Source organism: Lipotes vexillifer, unplaced genomic scaffold (genome assembly GCF_000442215.2).
Source record: "Lipotes vexillifer unplaced genomic scaffold, Lipotes_vexillifer_v1.1 scaffold1321, whole genome shotgun sequence".
NCBI classification, from domain to species: Eukaryota; Metazoa; Chordata; class Mammalia; order Artiodactyla; family Lipotidae; genus Lipotes; species Lipotes vexillifer.
In genome coordinates this window covers 379,786-399,038 of record NW_006785943.1, presented here as the reverse complement: position 1 = coordinate 399,038, position 19,253 = coordinate 379,786, and the positions used below count along the sequence as shown (strand labels likewise).

The 19,253-nt window shown below is 50.4% G+C and overlaps 2 protein-coding genes across 3 annotated transcripts in view; both read left to right on the top strand.

Moving 5' to 3' along the window:
* Positions 1-10,111, top strand: part of RASGRF1 (Ras protein specific guanine nucleotide releasing factor 1) — a 106,217-nt gene extending 96,106 nt beyond the window's left edge. For both annotated transcript variants that reach the window (XM_007458337.1, XM_007458338.1), the window contains 3 exons: positions 4,862-4,979; positions 6,841-6,909; positions 9,828-10,111. In XM_007458337.1, coding sequence (XP_007458399.1) covers positions 4,862-4,979; positions 6,841-6,909; positions 9,828-9,920 — 280 coding nt within the window. In that variant the 3' untranslated portion in view covers positions 9,921-10,111. The remainder of the gene's footprint in view (positions 1-4,861; positions 4,980-6,840; positions 6,910-9,827) is intronic.
* Positions 10,112-10,519: 408 nt separating this feature from the next.
* CTSH (cathepsin H) overlaps positions 10,520-19,253 on the top strand; it is a 28,705-nt gene continuing 19,971 nt past the window's right edge. The window contains exons 1-3 of the mRNA XM_007458334.1: positions 10,520-10,525; positions 18,258-18,272; positions 18,511-18,518. The gene's annotated coding sequence lies outside the window, so the exon portion shown is untranslated. The remainder of the gene's footprint in view (positions 10,526-18,257; positions 18,273-18,510; positions 18,519-19,253) is intronic.

Below are 19,253 nucleotides of genomic sequence, written 5' to 3'. Positions count from 1 at the left end.
GAATGCCTTTCCTCCCTTCCGCGAGGGATCACGTGCTCACTGCCAGTACAAGACCACTGAAGTCCGCGACCACCCAGCACGTCCAGCCTCGCCGGTGGCTCTGACACACCACACACCCGCCCTGCCAGCCTCGTCTGCCTTTCTCGTTTTCTTCCTGCCGTACCTGGTCTGTCCCTTGTGCCGGCTCCGTGTGCCATTGCCTTGACCATCTCCACTTTATTTGTGTCCTCAGACAGATGTTCCACCCATCTGTGCTGTCCGGCCGTCTCTCCTCCGCCTGGGCTCCGCGGAGCCCCCGTGGACTGTGCTTGCGGGGAGCTGACCCCCCCGTGCATTCACCAACCTGTCCGTCCGCCCGCAGGGTGCTCTGCTCCATCAGCCTCCTTCACATGGCTTCCTCGCCCACCGCCGCCGCTGCCTCCACCGCGTCTGTGGTCCCCCATTCTGTCCGAGTCCCCATGCTGACTGTCTTCCCTCTTTCAGGTTACCCGTGGGCCTATGTAAGTGCCTCTCCCAGACGCCTCTGCTCCCTGCCACACGGGGCGGAGGTGGCCTTCGGGCATCTGGGTGCTAAGACCTTTATGCAAACCGGGTTCCTGCCTTATGGAGATATAGGCCAAGCCAGGCAGGGGAAGGACAGATTGGGGCAAACGTGTCTGCACTCTTTCTTCAGAGGCACTAAGGTTTATACTTAGAGCAGTGTTGTGTCAGGGTTTGGGGGTCGTCTCACCAGGCAGGGGATGGGCCAGAGGGAGTGGAGTGAGGTGGTGGGCACAGCTGGTGACCCGCCCAGACAAGGAGCCCGTGACGAACCCCACTGCGTAGGTCCTCAGACCCATTCTGAGGTCCTGGGCATCCTTTTTTGCCTGTCATTATATCATTCAGCCTTGTGCCAGCAGCCGAGCTAGCACGTGACCTTTTCCCTTTACCCCCAAATCCTCCCTCCCGTCCCTGGCCACTCTCTTAAATATCCCCTGGCCCACCTACAATGCTTCAGTCCCCTGCCCGGGCGCCCCCAGATGGACGTTATCTCCCCTTCTCATTCCCCAAACCACACCCTTGTCCAACCCATGAGACTGTCCCCTCCTCTCAGCCGCCCAGGGACCAGAACCTTCCCACAGCTCCAGCCAACAACATTTGGCTGAGGGCTAACTACGTTCAGCAGTAAAATGTGGTCACCAGCTCTTTGGGGGCCAGTTCCGGTTTTGCCCGTCCGTCTCCTCTGACGGGCTCATCTGCACCTTTGTCTTTAGCTTGAGTAGGATGCCCACAGAAGGAACGCAGGGGCCGGGCTCTCACTGTTAGCTGCTGCCATGAAAGCCCTTCCCCTCTGTTCCCGTCAGTGGAGGATGGGAACAGCTCTGGAGGGGCGAGTCTGCTAGTGTACCAGCAGGTCACCACGCAGCCACCTCCAAACGGGGGGAACATCCATCTATCTACATGGATATGATGGATCCAGAGTCCTGGAGTTCCAGAGTCTCAGGGGCTCCGACAAGGCCAAATACCCGTTTCCATCTTTATTTTCTGTCTGTGGCCACAGAGCAAAGCCCAGTCTCTTGCTAATGAGACAACAGAGCAGGGAGTATCCAGGAGGCAGAAAGCAAGACTGGACCCCGAGTCCCACCCACACTGCCAACACAGTGCCAAAAAAAAAAAAAAAAAAAGAAAGAAAAAATAACTTTTTTTTCCATAACCTGAGTACCTGATTTCCCTGCACCCCATGCCAGAACTGAGACCTATAAGAGAGAGCAGCCCATCCCACGGCTGTGACGGGGTGAAGGAGAGGGCTGACCCGTGCCGTCACCGCCCGTTTCCTGGGGTCAGGTGGAGCGCCCCTCGGGCAGCTGCATCTCGCTTTCAGTTGCCGGTACCAGTTACTTTCTTTCATCCCCCTTGACATTAGCAGGAATTTCTTGGTAGAAACATCAAGTGCGGGGGCCCCGAACAACCACAGACAAGATCCCGATGCCAGGTGTCACCACATCTAGGCCTGCCCGGAACGCCAGGAGCAGCTTTTAGGATGGGGGACGGGGCACTTTTCTTTCTGCTCCCTGAAACGTCAGACACAGGCATGGCGGGGCTCTGCCGAAAGAGGAAGCGCCCCCCCCACGCACACAATTTCAGCCTTGTTGGCCCCGCCCTGATCCAGGGCAAGGCTGGATCCCTCCTGACAGGGGTCAGATGCCCACACGGAAAGTTCAGAGCTAGCCATAGGTTGGGTGTTTTGCCTACACGAAGCCCCTACCGTGCTCCCCTGCTCGCTCAGATGCTCAGCATGGTCTGTCTCCAGGCAGTGGTGCCCTTTGGGGGCCCTCCTCCAGCCCCATGTGCCCCACACCTGTCCCCACCGCCCCCTACACTGGCCACTCTGACAGCCCCATATATTTACCTATGTGGCTCTGGATTTTGGTTGGTTGGGTGTGCGTGTGTGTGCGTGTGTGTGTGTGTGTGTGTGTGTACATGACTGAATTAAGGGTGGTGTTCCCTGGACCCCTCATCATGAAGGTAGTAAACAGGAACAGAGTTTGGTGCTGGGGCTGGCAGTGCCACTTGCAGTGACTAAATTGCCCGTCCATCACCTTTCCACAACTGGATCAGAAACCCCAGTAAACACCTCAGGGAGATCCACATCCCTGGGAGACCAAAGGACTCCCAGACTTTTTTCACTGGTCTGGGTGGTCAGAGCCCCTGTGAGGCATCCAGAAACACCCTGCGTCCTTCAGTCATTCACAGGCAGCGAGCAGCACCCGGCCTCCCCTTCTGCCTCTATCTGAGATAAGAGGTCCTTCGAGCTCTGTAGGCTACCTGGTTCCCATCAAGGGCAGGGGGAGTGCAGCGCCCCCCAGAACCTGCCGGTCAGCACACTACCTCAGCCGTCCAGCTCCAGAGTGGCTACTCAGACCTTTGAACTCTTTCTCTGTCAGATCCACCAGCCTGTGCTCCAGACTTGGAGTTTGACGGAAAGGAAATGAAAAGCCAGGCATGTAGCAGTCATGGACTGTAATGGCCAGAAGGACCCAGAGAGGTCTGCCAGTGACCAGTATGATTCTTGCTTTTTTTTCTTTTTCACAACTCACAGTAAAAAAAAAAATTACATTTGACAGTGTGACCCTATATACAAATGCATATATGCATAACAGGAACAAAAATTTCACAAAGCAATTTTAGTCCATGCAATGAACCCAGATATCCTCTATTCTCTCTTTTTTTTAATTAAAAAAAAAAATCTGGTCAACACTCACCAAATTGGTTTTAACACCCATGAAAGGGTCAAGACCGACAGTTCAAAAAACATTTCTCCTGCTCACTGTTTCCCAAACTCCAAGCATCCACCTCCTTCAAGACTTTGCCGTATCCATGTGTCAGCTATATTTGCATTTACTTAATGGTCTCCTTTAAATTAACTCACTATTTCCCAGAAATACATTTAAATAAGAAGGAAAACTCTATATCATGACAGCAAATGGGAAACCAGCGTATTTGCCATAAATACACAGGTTAGCATAAAAAATAAATACAGTGAAATCAAAATAATATTATTTAATTCTGGCCAGATCCTGGTGTTTCCTGAGTGAGACCTGTTACTATTTGTTCAAAAAGAAAAAAAGAGGAAAACGGCACGTGTTAGAAAGTGTCAAAGCTATGCTGTCACCAAATGAGCTCTCTCCTTGAGCAGTGGTGGGGGGGGGAGGGGGGAGTGAAAATCTAATGTTTCTTATCATATGAATCAATTTATTTAAACAGTGTCTGGGCATCACCTAAAATCAACTCTCAAATCACTTAAAATTGTCTTAGCTAACATCAGTTCTCTGGTACGAGGGGAACCTGAGGACCAGAGAGGGAAAGAACTGGCCTAGGGTCACACAGCAAGCAGGCAAGGGACAGAGGCCAGGTTTCTGTTCTTGCTCTACCATCCTCCCTGCCTCCCCTTCCTCTGGAGTGGCAGGACTGCCACAAGGAGACAAAGGTGAGATGGGCTAGAAAGGCAGGTCCCTGTACCTGCGTGCTGAGCTGAGAGAAGGCTCCGGAGCACTGTTCGAGGAGTCCCCTGGGCGAACTATCTGGAGCTGTGCCAGAGTAGAGTGACCACTGGACCCATCACAGAGTCACCCCCTTAGCCTAGCACCCCACGCAGAGGCACCAGGAACAGTAACGGGAGCCCCTGCTGCAGAGCCACAGATCAGAGAGGTCCGGCCCATACTGCTGAGTACCATCCCCACGAAAGCCATCCCCCAGGAACCACCGATCGTGGGAGCCGTGTCACCCAGCGCCCCCGCCCAGAAGCCAAATCCAGGATGGTGATCTCAGAGGGCAAGGGTTCCCTGCGCTGGCAGCCCAGTGCTTGGGTGGGCAGAGATCCCAATGGGAGGAAGTAAAGGGAGAGAAGTCTTGGGGAAAGAAAGAGACAAGGGGCTCGGTGGGGTGGCTGGTGGTGACTGGCAGCAAAGGGCACGGTGCTGTGAAGCCCCCCAGGATGTGATTCTACGGCGGGATTGGGATGGAGAGTTTCAGTGGAGAGACAGAAAGGAAAGGCGAGCTGGGAGGGTGCTGGCGGCCAAGCCCCAGGGCTCCATCTGGGAGGGAGAGCAGAGAGGTAGAGGAGGACCTTCTGGCTTGGGGTGGGAGGGGTGATTGAATGAGACGCCCCAGGCCCCAGCAGGCACCATGTCACCCCCACCACCCCGGAGGACTGACCCTCACACCCAGCTGGCAATCCGAGCCCCAAGAGCTGCTATTACTCTTGGCGAATAGAAATCCCTTTCCCTCCAGCAAAGCGAGAGATGCATGCGGGGTGTTCTGTTCTTGGTAGAGGCTCGAGTTTTTAAGTGAAAAACTTCTGTTAATGCCATTTGCTTCAAAGTTGTGACCCACCCTGTGTCCCTTACCTGGGGATGTACCTCACTGACCTGGCCTTCATCGAAGAGGGGACGCCCAACTACACGGAGGACGGCCTGGTCAACTTCTCCAAGATGAGAATGGTGCGTTCCCCACAGCAGAGCGGGGCAGGGGTGGGGGGAACATCAAAACCCAGACCCAAGCCCCAGGCTCACCCGAGCTGTGCCCGACGGTCCTGGCCGACTGGACATAGCACACACACTGGGGAGCCTGAACCCGGCTTCTCCAGTAAGAACAGTCACTTCCTCAAACGAGCAGCTAGCATCTGGCAGGCCCTGAGCCAGCGCTACCTGCATCTGCTCCTTTAATGCCCACAGTCTGAGGGCTGGGTGCTCTTATTATTCTCCACCTTACAGGTGAGCAGGCTGAGGCTTGGAGTAATCAATGACCAGCCCAAGGTCACCCCTAAGGAAAAGGCAGAGCGGGTCTGGGGCCCAAGTCTGTCAGACTCCAAAGCCTGCCCCTTTACTCGCACCCCATCCATTATTGTTCAGATAAGCACTTGCGTTATGTGGCCGCAGCAAAATCATTTCTGCAGCACCTCCTAAGCAAGTAGGTTTCCAATTTCCCCAGAGGAGTCTAGGCCCTGGGAGGGGAGATGAGGATCCTTCCAGCAGGGAGCCAGCTTTCCAGCCAACCTTCTCGCCTTCTCACTCCAACTAGAGAGCCTCTATTTGTATCGGTTCTGTGTCACGGGGTTCCTCCTAAGATTTTGTTCAATAGGTAAGGTTTCTCTGTCAAAGGCAAGTTGGCAGCACTGACCTGGGAACAGGATGGGGGAGCCCCTTTGTGTGGTCTTTCACATGGTGGGCATGTAGAAAGTGGCAGAGGCCTTTAGCTGTTGCTGGAACTGAGGGGGGCTGTTTTAGGATGTTGGATAAGCCAGCACCACTGATCAAATGATATGTTTTTCTCTTAATCACATAGTATAATTAACCTATAGATTCTTTTTTTTTTTTAGCAACAAAAATCACTCATTTATTTTCATTACTCAGAGAAAATGATTGGTAATTTTCTTTTACTGTATCGTCTCTGAGTCTTTAAAACAATTCTTTCTTCATCATCTGTCATGTGATCCTACTAAATATACCTTTTACCTTTCAGAATATACATCTTTTTTATTGAGGTATAGTTCATTTACAATATTGTGATAGTTTCAGGTATATGACATAGTAATTCAGTATTTTTAAAGATTATGTGACTGGATAAAGAAGATGTGGTGTATACACGCGTGCGCACACACACACACACACACACACACACACACACACGGAGAAAGAGGAATGTTATTCAGCCATAGAAAAGAAGGAAATTCTAAGAGGTACAAACTATTGCTTTGGCCAAAAAGTTCGTTCGGTTACTGAATACGTTGTTCAGTAAAGTTCTTCGTAAAAATGAAAAATGTGTCTTCCCTTGAAACCGAACGAACTTTTTCGCCAACCCAATATTATGTATAAAATAAGCTACAAGATTATGTTGTACAACACGGGGAATATAGCCAATATTTTATAATAGCTATAAGTGGATAACCTTCAAAAATTGTGAATCACTATATTGTGCACCTGTAACTTATATAATATTGTACATCAACTATAGTTCAATAAATAAATCAATTGCATGAAATTCTGCCATTTGCAACAATGTGGATGGACCTAGAGGGTATTATACTTAGTGAAATAAGTCAGAGAAGGACAAATACTCTATGTTATAACTTATAACCTGTAGATTTATAGATTCTTACCAAGTGTCAGCCTTTGAGGCAGGTTTCTGGTTTAAAGAAACTCTCGCTGCCTCAGTGGGGTGTCCCAGGAGGTGAATTAAGAGACTGACTGCAGACATGGCTGTTGATGTCCCTTCTGTTCTGTGGCACGGGTTGGGAGGGGGGGTCGGGGGAGGGGATACTAAGAGAAAACTGTCTTCCAAACCTCTCCTTCCTTCCCGCAGATATCCCATATCATCCGAGAGATTCGCCAGTTTCAACAAACTGCCTACAAAATAGAGCACCAAGCAAAGGTAAGCTGGCAGCATTTTCAGTCACTTCCGCTTTTTCACAAGTGCTCTGGCTGCACTGCCTTCCTTCCTGCCTTTTCCGCTCCACACCCAACCACTTTCTGCCCCTGAGTTCCCTGGGCCCTCTCTTTTAGGAAACCCTTCTTGTCCCCTGGCCCCTGGCCCGCCCTGAGCTCCCTCTTCTTTGGACTGCTCTTGTGCTAATCTTTCAGCTCCTGTCTGATTTTTACCTGCCATGGGATGGTTTATAATCATGTCTGACCTCCCCTGAGGCAGGAGAGGCAGTGTTTATCACATCTTTTCAAACTGCTCACCAGTTTCAAAATTCACAGCTAGAAAGGGCACACAGCAAAAAGTCCCCCAGCCTCCAAGTTCCCCTCCCAAAGCCAACCGTATCACCCATTTTTTGTGTGTGTATGCAAACACACCCCAACTTTTTTTTACTATAGTGTATACTGTAGCATACTATACATTGCTTCAGCATCATTCTTTTTTCCCTTAATAACATAGCTTGGAGATATTTCCTGTTGAGGCAGAGGCATTCTGCTTCTTCCTTACGGCTGCAGAGAAATTCATGTACTTATTTGATCCTCTATACTGATGGACATTTAGGTTGTTTCAGTCTTTTGCTGCTATAGACAAGGTGGGGAAAAAACACCTCGTACATTCGGGAATCAGAGAGTGCTGTGAGAGTGTGAATCCAGGGGCCTGTATTGGGGTTGGGGGACAGGGCCCATCTGAGAAGCACAGAGACCGCAGACGGCTGCTATGAGTAGCCTCAGACAAGCCTGAACCAGGTGGGACTGTGGGCTTCTAGAAGGATCTGGAGCCGTGTCCTAAGGAGAGTGGGAAGCCCTGAAAGGAGCTTACAGGACTGGATTAATAGGCATTTTTTAAAAGATGGTGGGGCTGTATGGAGAGAGGTTGGCATATTAGTCTCATTTCACTACTCAAACCCTGTGCCGTTAGCCCCATTTTACAGTTAAAATAACTGGGACTTGCTAATCCAGACTCTGGCTCCGAATCCTATGACTTTTTTACGCTGCCCAGAGATGTATTTGCTCTCCATCCAGCTTCTTAACCTCCTAGTTTGAAGTTCACAAAAAATATCCAGCTCCAGACACACTCCTGAACATACCAGAAAATCAAGCCCTTAGTATTTTTCCCTTCTACTTTCCTTTGTGATAGACTTGCCCCGTTTCCTGCCATGTTCTGTGAACTCACTATCTGTCTTAGAGCTGATAGCCACAAAGAGAAGAAAAATCAGTGGGTTAGCCAATTGTGCCACTTTTATCTTGTTCCTTCATTCGCTCAAGTAGTTACTGAGCATGTACTGTGTGCCAGGCACTGTATTAGGCCTTGGCCCCTTCTTAAACTAGCCCTCGAGCTCCATATGCAATACAAATACATGTTACTGCCCTTCAGACTCTTTTCCTTAACAGCTTTGCACTGGTGGTATTTGCTGCCAGTCTCCTGCTAAAGCAAAATTTTTAGGGAAACAAATGCTCATGACGGAGGAAACTAACTAACCAGTCTGCTGATTCCCAGAGTGTTTGGGAGGGTTGAGGTTTTGTGCTCTAGAAAGGGCTGTTCACAGGAAGCTACTAGCTATTTATAAAAGTCTGGTCTATTTCACATGGCTGTAAAATCGCCACATCTTTATCAGTGGACATGAGAGTTAATCTAGACGGTGGTATCTGAGGTTGTCTTCCTAGAGGTGCTGGGTGAGAGCCATTAATCAGATACAATAATCATTTCATCTGTGACTGGTGATCAGCATCATAGGAAGCCGGTTCTGTCCCTCACAGTAGCAGAGGGTCCATTAGCAAAGATGCTCGCAACAAAGACTTGATTTTTCTCAAGCAGCTATCAGAAGATTCCCAATTACGTGCTAAGAAATATTATGTGTTTTCTTCTTTCTGCTCTGAGTTTCTGTGGAAAAACATGAACCTTCGGCTCCAAACAACTGACAAGTCAATGAGCCTTGGAAAGATTCTTTTCGAAGGGCGGGTGGGGCTTGCCTATGAGATCTGGGCTCTGATCTCTCATCGTACATTCAACACACGGGAATCCAGCAAAACACTTGAGAGCAGTGTGAACTGGGGAGGGAGGAGGAAGGAGAGGGATGGAGTCCACGAGGTGACTCTTCCTGATTTTCCACTCTGAGATTTTGCCCTGGAGTGAGCCTCGTGAGACGAAAAATAAGGGAGGCTCTTTCCTTACACGGCCTCAGTTTCCACTGTCTTCTCTTGGGTGAATCTCTCTCGGTGTTACATAAACCTGGTGTTTAACTACGTTTTTCCAACATACAGAAACATTGAAAGAATTGTGAACACCCGTACATCCACTACCTAGATGCTACAATTGACATTTTAGACATGTAGATAGAGATCATTTTTTAATATGAGCCCAAAATATTTCACCTAATGTTCAACCAAAGAAACGGTGGTCAAGAGTAATTTTTTTTTTTTTTTTTTTTTTTTTTTGGCGGTACGCGGGCCTCTCACTGCTGTGGCCTCTCCCGCTGCGGAGCACAGGCTCCGGAAGCGCAGGCCCAGCGGCCACGGCTCACGGGCCCAACCGCTCCGCAGCGTGTGGGATCTTCCCGGCCCGGGGCACGAACCCGTGTCCCCTGCATCGGCAGGTGGACTCTCAACCACTGCGCCACCAGGGAAGCCCAAGAGTAATTTTGACTATATGTGATTTTATATTACTGTGAAGACAAAAAAGGCAAAAAATAATACTAAGAAAAATAATACAAAGAGACAACACTGCTTAATGCATCTTTGCCTCATGTGCAAGCCTGACACCCCTCCCCGCCTCCACCCTAGTGCCTGATTCCCTGGAGACACCTGACGTCCACGTAGTGTTATAGAGGTCCCATCGCCCTGCCATTCCTTTTTCTCTTTTCTTTTTCTCAGGTAACCCAATATTTACTGGACCAATCTTTTGTAATGGACGAAGAAAGTCTCTACAAGTGTTCTCTCCGAATAGAACCAAAACTCCCCACCTGAAGCTGTACCCAGCCCACCGCCATGGACACATGCTATATGATATTGTACATAGTCGTTTGGTTTCTCTGGGTTTTCTTCTTTAGTATGTGCTTCTCCAAGAATACAAATCCGTTCTTGTTCTTAGATTCCTGTAGAACCAAAATATGAATCTCTGCACCGGTTAGGACTTGGTCCACGCACCCCATCCCTCGTCTCCTGCAGTGCCTGTTTCTTTGAAACAACTGTACTCTTAGTCTGTTCTTCCCAGCCCCTCACTCTCCCCCAAAGGGAAAACAGAATCCGTGCATACACGAATCTTTGGCACCAGTCCTGCTTCTGTCCGTCCCCAGCCCAGGCCCCTGGGTTGAGCTGGCCACCCAGCATCCTCCGGCATGTTCCATGTAGCTGTTATAACAGGGTGGGGGGTAGGGGGGGAGGCGGGAGGGGGAACCGTACCCTGAAGTCCAGCCATCGACAAATCTTCCCACTGACGGTGATGCCAATTTCCAAAGCAGCTTTTTCAGCCAAAATCGCAGGTCTCAAAACTCCGTGTCTCCCAGTGACCTGGAGGGAAAGGAGTCCTGTCCGCTGAGAACCACGCCCTGCGACACTGAGGCCACCACCTCGTTCAGGCACCACGTCGCTCCTGGCTCTGAGAATAAAACCAGGTAGCGGGACTAGCAGTCTCGATAACCCTGGACAAGGCCCTGGAACTTCCTGAGGAAAACAGAATCACAACACAAAGTCATGTCGACTTCTGCCGACGGCTGCCCAGCATTCACTGCGAGTCGGGAACACACAAAAATGTCACTTGTCCTCTATGAGCTGCCTAACGGTCACTACAAGCTTACGTTGAGATGCTCCAAGTCTGTATGCCTTGTGAAAAATAGTACCACACTGTAGAATTAGGAAATCAATAACCAAGTGTTTTTATTGCATATACTGTAGTCCTGTCTAAATGCCTTCTAGCAGGAATATAGTACTGCAGTGCTTATTCTGTGAATATTACCATCTATTTTTTACATTGTACAGTATAGAAAACACAGGTTAACTCTGAAGTGGCAGGCATGCTCCACTCTGACAAACAGACAACTTTTGCTGTAAGCAATACCTAGTGGTATGAGAATTCTATTTCAAGTCCTACAATATTTCAACTTACAGCTTGTTTGGAAAAAAAAAGAAATTTCCATTTTTGTAAAAATATATGTTTCCTGATTACCTCTTGCTAATAAATCTATTCTATCTCAGGGTGAACGGTGGAATTTTAATGGGTTTCATTTATTCACGCAAGGGATATTTGATGAGCACTTGGTCCTTATCAGGCCCTGGACTCAGACCAGAGATCTAGAGTGATAAGGGCAGAATCCCTGCTTTTGGGGGGTACTCATAGTCTGATGAGGGAGACTGCTGATGTTCTCTATTGCAGCAGGAACAAATAACTCCAAAACTTAATGTGATGGCTGAAAACAATCTTTCACAGTTCCGTGAGTTGACTGGGCCCAGCTGGTGGTTCTTGCTTGGAGTCCCTTGTGAGGTGCCAGTCACAGAGCAGCTGAGGCTGGAGTCATCTGAAGGCTCGACTGGACGGGGTGTCCAAGATGGTGCTCTCCCATAGCTGGGGGCTGAGCTGGGGCTGTCAACCAGAGCATCCACACGTGGCCTCTCCACGTGGCTTGGGCTTCTCACAGTATGGCAGCTGGGTCCAAAGAGCAGCCTTCCTAGAGACTCAGGCAGAGGCTGCAAGGCTTCTTCTGACCTAGGCTCAGAATTCCCAGAACATCACACCCACAGTGTTCTATTGGTCCAGCACATCACCAAGGCCAGCCTGGTCACAAGGGGAAGAGAATCAAGCACCTTCTCTTGATGGGAAGAGCCACAAAGAATGTGCAGCCATCTTTAAGCTACTAGAGAGACAGACCGTTTGAGCCACGCTGTCACAGGATGGTGCACGAAGTGCCTTGGGGACACCACGGAGGAAAGGACAGTGGTGAGGGGATTGGAAAAAGCTCCACAGAGGTGTGAGGATGGTGTGGGATAAGTAGGGATGATTTTCCAGAAGCAGGTGGCGGGGAGGGCATGCCGGGCAGGGGGACCAGCGAGATCCCAGAAGCATGAAAGAATACACTTGTTTGGGGAAGAGCTAGTATGGGCATGCCCCCAGGGAAGGCACCCTGGTCCTCCCCAGACCCCTCCTCACAACCACCCATGAAGGGTGGGCCCAGAACACAACCCTCAGTGAGAGGCACGAGGCCCACTGGGAGGCAAGACCCATTTCCCTGGGACCTGCAGCCAACAGGCTCCAAGACTGCTTGTTTTCGTCAGACACAGAAAAGCAGTTAAGGTTGCTGGGAGGATTCAGTGTGCTGCTACAAGCTGCCACCGAGGTGATGAGCACAGGACAAGCACTTGCTAACCATGAGCTATCTGTAGAGCCCTGACTGTTTCGGGTCATCTTAGGCACTGTGGACTTAGCCATGAACAATGCAGTCAAGGTCCCTGCCTTGGGACTTCCCTGGTGGTTAAGACTCTGTGCTCCCAATTCAGGGGGCCCGGGTTCAATCCCTGGTCAGGGAACTAGATCCCACATGCCGCAACTAAAAGATCCCACGTACCAGCAACTAAAGATCTGGCGTGGGGCTTCCCTGGTGGCGCAGTGGTTGAGAGTCCGCCTACCGATGCAGGGGACACGGGTTTGTGCCCCGGTCCGGGAAGATCCCACATGCCGGGGAGCGGCTGGGCCCGTGAGCCCTGACCGCTGAGCCTGCGTGTCCGGAACCTGTGCTCTGCAACGGGAGAGACCACAACAGTGAGAGGCCCACATACCACAAAAAAAAAAAAAAAAAAAAAAAAAAAGTTTTGAAACTAGAGAGAGGTACCGCACAATGTTGCACAGTGTTCTGTAGGCATTAAATGCCTCTGAATTCTACACTTTAAAATGGTTAATTCATGGGACTTCCCTGGTGGTCCAGTGGTTAAGACTCCATGCTTCCACTGCAGGGGCCATGGGTTCCATCCCTGGTTGGGGAACTAAGATCCTGCATTCCACGTGATGTGGCCAAAAATTAAAAAATAAAAATAAATAAAATAGTTAATTCATGTTATGTGAATTTCACCTCAAAAGAAAAAAAAAGAAAGAACTGAATGTAACTGTCTGCTCATTAAAAAGTGCTCCAGATGTGATCAGAAATTATATCAGTTAGTGGGATAACTCTGAATTATATGTTTTAAAATGATTAGTTGTATACTATATTGATTTCACTTCATTTGAAATTAAAAAAAAACAGTAAAAAAAGAAAGGGGGGCAGGGGGTTGTTCAGAGAGAGCTTCTTAGAGGCACTGTCCCAAACTGGGCCTTGAAGGGCTAGAAACCCAAGGTTTCTAGCTGAGCAAAGAGTGGGGGGCCTGGGTGTCTCAGATGAGGGACAGTCTGAGCGATGGCTGAGCAAGTCTGGTGAGGCGTCCAGGGAGAGAGGGGACCAGGCAGGTGGCAGGTGGGAGGGGCCTGCCAGGGTCCCTGAGTGGCTGGCCGGGGAGTCACCCAGAGGTACCACAACAGGGCTTGATGGTGAAATCAGGCAGACTCCCTCTGGCCCACCTGACTCTATTTTCAGTCAGACAGCCCCTTATCAGCACTGATCACAGCACACGCCATAATGTATGTTTAGTGTGCAATTACTACCCACACTCAGATCAAGTGACTCGTGGCCCAGAGACAGTCAAGGCCCATTTCTTATTGCCGGCAAGGGAAGTCAGGTATGTCCTGCTCACACGGGACAGGGTCCTGGCAAACCGGCTGCTCGCCTTCCAGGTCTGGAGCCTCCCCACGGCCCCAACTGCTGTGCTTTCTCTTTGGTTCCCGCCAAGCCTCGTGTCCACCCACAAACCCGTACACCCATTCTTGCTTCTCTCCAGCCCTCTCATGGCACCCGGAAGCCTCATCAGAAGGGGAGTACAGCACCTCCAAACGTCTCTCAGCCAGGATCCGAAGCCCTTCACATATCACCTTTAAAGCCACCAGCGTTTTATTATCTGACTCAATAAATAACAACAGCGACTGCTACTGCTACCGTTTCTGTCCAGCTTGCAGCGTGTTAGGCTCTGTGTCTGAGCTCGAGCTCCTGGGTATTTTTACCTCCATTTCACAGAGGAGGGCAAGATACCGGAAACCTGATTTTCAAAATATTTAACCACCAGTATGGCATGAGTACTGACCACTCAGACTAACGGCCAAAAGGGTGCAAACTGGCTGAAAATCAACCAGCCCTGCAGGACACTCTCCAAAATAGTAGAGGACAGAGCATCAAGTGTGTGAGGCAGATGATTAATTCAGGAGATCAGGAAGAGGAAGTTTCTGTGGAGGCAAGAGGACAAGGCAGGAGGAGGGGGTGGAGGTAGGGCTGTGCCCAGGACAGGGAGCTCACCTGTGGACTGGTGAGGAGTGCAGTGGCAGTGGACGCTGCAAACAGAGCAGGGATATACCATAGAAGGTCTTAAGTGACAACAGAGGAGTGTAGACAGGGAGAATGTGTGAACAACAAGTGACTGAAGGAGGCCCTGGAGGCAGACACGCTCTGGACTCCAGCCCCTGAGTTCCTGCCTCCCGCAGATGCAAGAGTGTAGCCAACCGAACAGGGATAAGTTTCCCCTGCACGGGAGTACAGGGGCTTACAGAAAAGTCCAGAAACTGGTGCCCCGTCATAGGGCCAGGACGAGGGTGAAAGAAATGAGACATACCCCCTCAGGTGCAACATTTAAGGGAGGTCCAAAAAACTCAGTCATGATATTTTTATTGCATAGTATTTTCATGTAATATTTTAAAATAACAAAAATTAATGCAAAAACCTATGATGAACAAAATACCACACATGAAGAAACAAAACAATGACATGATCAAACCCTATACTTGCTCAACATAACCTTCCTGCCTTCACCCCAATCCTGGCCATAATGAAACACAGCTTCTGGACTTTTCTGCAAGCCTTCACACTTCCTTGGATGTGAATACAGCATCTTCAGGGCTTAAAACCAAACCAGTGGTGGTTCCCATGTTCCCTGACTTCTTAGGGTACAAACAACGCCTTCTCATGCAGTTGGAGGACATTGTCAGGCTGACTTCTCTGACTCAGGGCAAGAGAAATAACCAAGATAGCTAAACAGGATGTCTCCTCATCACCAATGGAGCTAGCAAGAGGTCCAACTTCATATTACAATCCACCCAAAGTAGCTCTTTGATGAAGACTTAAACACCTCCTGCATTTGTTACCTTTCCCACTCTATAAACTCTCTGCTCACTCATCTCTATAGCCAATGATTCATCCTTCCACCCATCCCCATCCATCCATCCATCCATCCATCCATCCATCCCATCCATCCTTCCACCCATCCATCCATCCACCCACCCATCGAATCCATCCACCCACCCATCCATCCCTCAGCGAGGCTTCTTCTGACCCTGCCTCCATTTATTTATTTATCTATCTATTTATTTATTTATTTATTTATTTTGCGGTACGCGGGCCTCTGATTGTTGTGGCCTCTCCCGTTGCGGAGCACAGGCTCCGAACGCGCAGGCTCTGCGGCCACGGCTCACGGGCCCAGCTGCTCCGCGGCACGTGGGATCTTCCCGGACCGGGGCACGAGCCCGTGTCCCCTGCATCGGCAGGCGGACTCTCAACCACTGCGCCACCAGGGAAGCCCCCACCCATCCATCCCATTCATCCATCCATCCATCCATCCTTCCTTCTTTCCAACCAAGCATCCATTTAGTCTTTCAACCATAAAGCCATTTTCCCGTATATCCATCCATCCCTACTTCCATCCATTCATCCACTTATGCATCCTTACAGACCGTCATCCACCCAAACCACTTAACCAAACCTCTGCTTACCTACTATGTAAAATCAGCATGTGGGTGTGAAAAGAGCTCCATCACCTACCAGCAGACCTACTTAACTTCTCCAAATCTAATTTCTTTATCCAGAAAGTGGCTGTGTGTATTCTCAAAGAACCTTCACAGGGCTGTTATGAGCGTTAAAGAACAAAATCCCTGTAAATGGTAGTTATTGTAAATAGTACATTATTATGGCAATTATTATTATTATTACAAGATGCTAGAGGTAGAGGGCAGAGATATAATGAATCTGGTGAGGGGCCGCGTTTTCCTGCCAGGATGCTGACTCTGACAAGTGATCTGGGAAACCAGTTAAAGCCGTAGGTAATAGCCTGGGAGGGGATAACGTTCTGAGGGGAAGAGGGGAATGACCAGCAGATTTGGCCTAAAGAAAAAGGATCAGTGGAGGTGGGGTGGGCAATAATTCCTAGAACAGTAAGAAGGAGGCGCTGACTGAGGATTCCAGGAGCTGCGGTTGGTTGGATGCCTGAGCTCTGCTGATGCCTCAGGGAACTCTAGGCCTGGACAATCAGGAAGGCAGGCAGGCCTCCAGGCTCAGTTTCATTCACCTGCTTCCGTGGAGCAGCTGCCCACTCCTGTGGAGAACTCTGGACTCAGTTAGCCAGGGGTTCAAACCCCAGCTCTCTTACTTATTAGTTGTGGGACCACAGATGAGTTACTTAAGTGTCTCAGTCACCTCATCTATGTCATGGGGGAAAGCATCAATAGAATTAAGAAAGTTCATTCATGTAAAGCTCTCGGCACTGAGTCTAACACATCCCTAGAGGAGATAATGACTCCTGGGTGTGGAGGATAAGGCCTGCTCTCCCCTCTTGCCCTCCCCAGACTCCAGAAGTGCAAAAATGGGGCACAGGAGCCCGAGACCAGGCCCAGCCCTCTATCACCAGAGACACCAGTCAGCTTGAGCATTTCACCAGATGTACTGGTTTCCTATTGCTGCGGACCAGAATACTACAAACTTAAGAGGCTTAAAACAATGCAAATCTATTACCTCACAGGTAGAGAGGTCGGAAGTCCACGTGGAGGGACTTCCCCGGCAGTCCAGCAGTTAAGACCCCCATGCTTCCACCGCAGGGGGCACAGGTTCGTCCCCTGGTCCGGGAGCTAAGATCCTGTTTGCCACGTGGTGTGCCCGGAAAAAAAAAAAGTCCACATGGATTTGGCTGGTTCCTCTGCTCCAGGTCTCATACAGCTGAAAGCAAGAGGTCAGCAAGGCTGCCTTCCTTTCCGGCGGATGCCGCAGGACGAATCTGCTTCCAAGCTGATTGAGGTCGTTGGCAGAATTCAGCTCCATGTGGTTGTGGGGCTGAGGTCTCCGTTTCCTTACTGGCTGTGGGCTGGGGTCATTCCCAGCTTCTAAAGGCCACTCACAGTCCTTGGCTCAGGGCCCCCGTCAAATCCAGCCATGGTGGGTAGTGTCCTTCTCATGGTTCAAAGAGCTCTGACCTCCCTCTGCCTCCTCTCTCTGAGCCTCCCGCTTTCCTCTTCTGCTCTGAATGGCCACTGTGATTACATCAGGACCTCTCAGCAAATACAGGATAATCCCCCCAAATCAGCTGATTTGAAGCCTAATTCCACCTGCAAAGTCCCGGCCCAGCAGTCTGTAGATTGTGTTCGATCAAATAACTGAGCGATGGAAACTAGAATTCTGCCCACCATCCCTGGCTCAGCACTCTGTGTCCAGCACCAGTCCTCAACCTCCCCTCTGTGGGACCACAGAGGACCAAGACTGCAGAGAAACCCTCACAGAGGTGACGCCCGGCAGGAGCCATAGGAGTAGATGAACTCACCAAGAAAGTGGCTGCAGGGAGCGAAGGATGGAGAGAGAGCCCAAGACTGAGCCCGTATTTGGGGGTGAGTCACTATTATGGTGCCATGCTTGGGTCCAGTGTTTCACCTATAACTAAACTGTAAAACTATGTTTAACCACTCTGGGAGGCAGGGCACCTACTCCCATTTTACAGATGAGGAAACTGAGGTCCTGTGGGGGCGAACTACTGGCTTAGGTCACATGGTGAATCCGCAGTAGGACTAGAACCAAACATTAGTCTATAACTGACCAGGCCAGTGCCTTTCACATCTCAGGCCTTCTGGAATGAACCACAAAGGAGGGTCACTGGAGACCCAGCCCGGGACAAGAGTGTGGGGTCTGAGGTCTAATACTAGGGCCTTCGGTCCTGCCACTCTCCAGGTGGCTCAGATGGGCAGAAAGATGAGGTGGTTCCTGCACACCTGAAGGATAGGCCATCACAGAGGCTGGACACCTTTATCCCAAAGCCAGGGGCTTAACTTTCCAAATAGCAACCATGCAGGGTCTTTTCTCAGACATTTGCCTCAAAGCACACCCAAGGGGCATCCAGACAGGGGCTGATTTATAAACTGACAAAGATCTGCTTTATCTGAAAAGACAGTGTCTGCTGGCACTGCTAACCTTCATGCAGATTCAGTGCCCACCCTGAGCGGTCACCCTGAAGCCCTGTAGGTGCCGATTCCAGAGCCATACCCAGACCTGCTAGTCAAATCCCAAGACAGAACTCCAGGAATCTGCTTCCCCAGGAGCCTCACAGGCAGAGTCTGGGTGAGAACTAGGTTTCCTCCTGTCTGAGGGAGGGAAACATAAGACAGCTCGTATCTGACAGGCCAGCCCTAACAGGCTCTGACCACACCGAAGTGCCTCGGGCTGCAAAAGAGCAGGGTGAGCAAGTGCAGTAGGTCAAACCTGGGTTCAGACTCCCTCTGCATGCTTACTGGGAACGTTACCATCAACTCTTGGAGCCTCGGTTTCCCCATTTGTAAAATGGCAGGCCCACAACCTGCCACTTGGCAGGGTGATGACCTAAGTGAAGAACCTGGTCCCACTGGGTGCTTGACAGGTTGCTGCAGGCAGGTCTGATCATCCTCTCCACTCCCTTGAAGCAACCCCTGTGCATGTTTCCTTCATTGGAGATGTTCATTGTTTTATTTATCTCACACCCAGACTCTTATAAATCATATTCTTCCTTTTTTCAGATTTGCAAAAAAGAAAAAATGGCCCTACAGCTGCTAATAGGACTTTCTCAGCAGAAAGACTTTAGACTTTCTGCGGGGGGCGGGGGGTAGGGATGGAACAAGCTCATAAAAACTACTATCTACTTTCTCTAGTTGAAGTTCATTCCAAGGCTCAAGGGACAACCAGGGGAATGTGATTAATGAGGGTGGGAGATGGGGGCTCTGGGGTGGGGACAGGCACCACCCTCGCCCATAGTGCCTGCCAGTCCCGACAGACCGGCAGATCTAGGACCCCGCCGGACGGAGCGGTCCAACTCTCCTCTGCCCTTCCTTGCGGAGACGAGCCTGGCGCTCCGGGCGGTCCTGCAGGGTCCCTCCGCCTCCCGCCTCCTCGCCCCCCCCCCCCCCCCCCCCCCCCCCCCCCCCCCCCCCCCCCCCCCCCCCCCCCCCCCCCC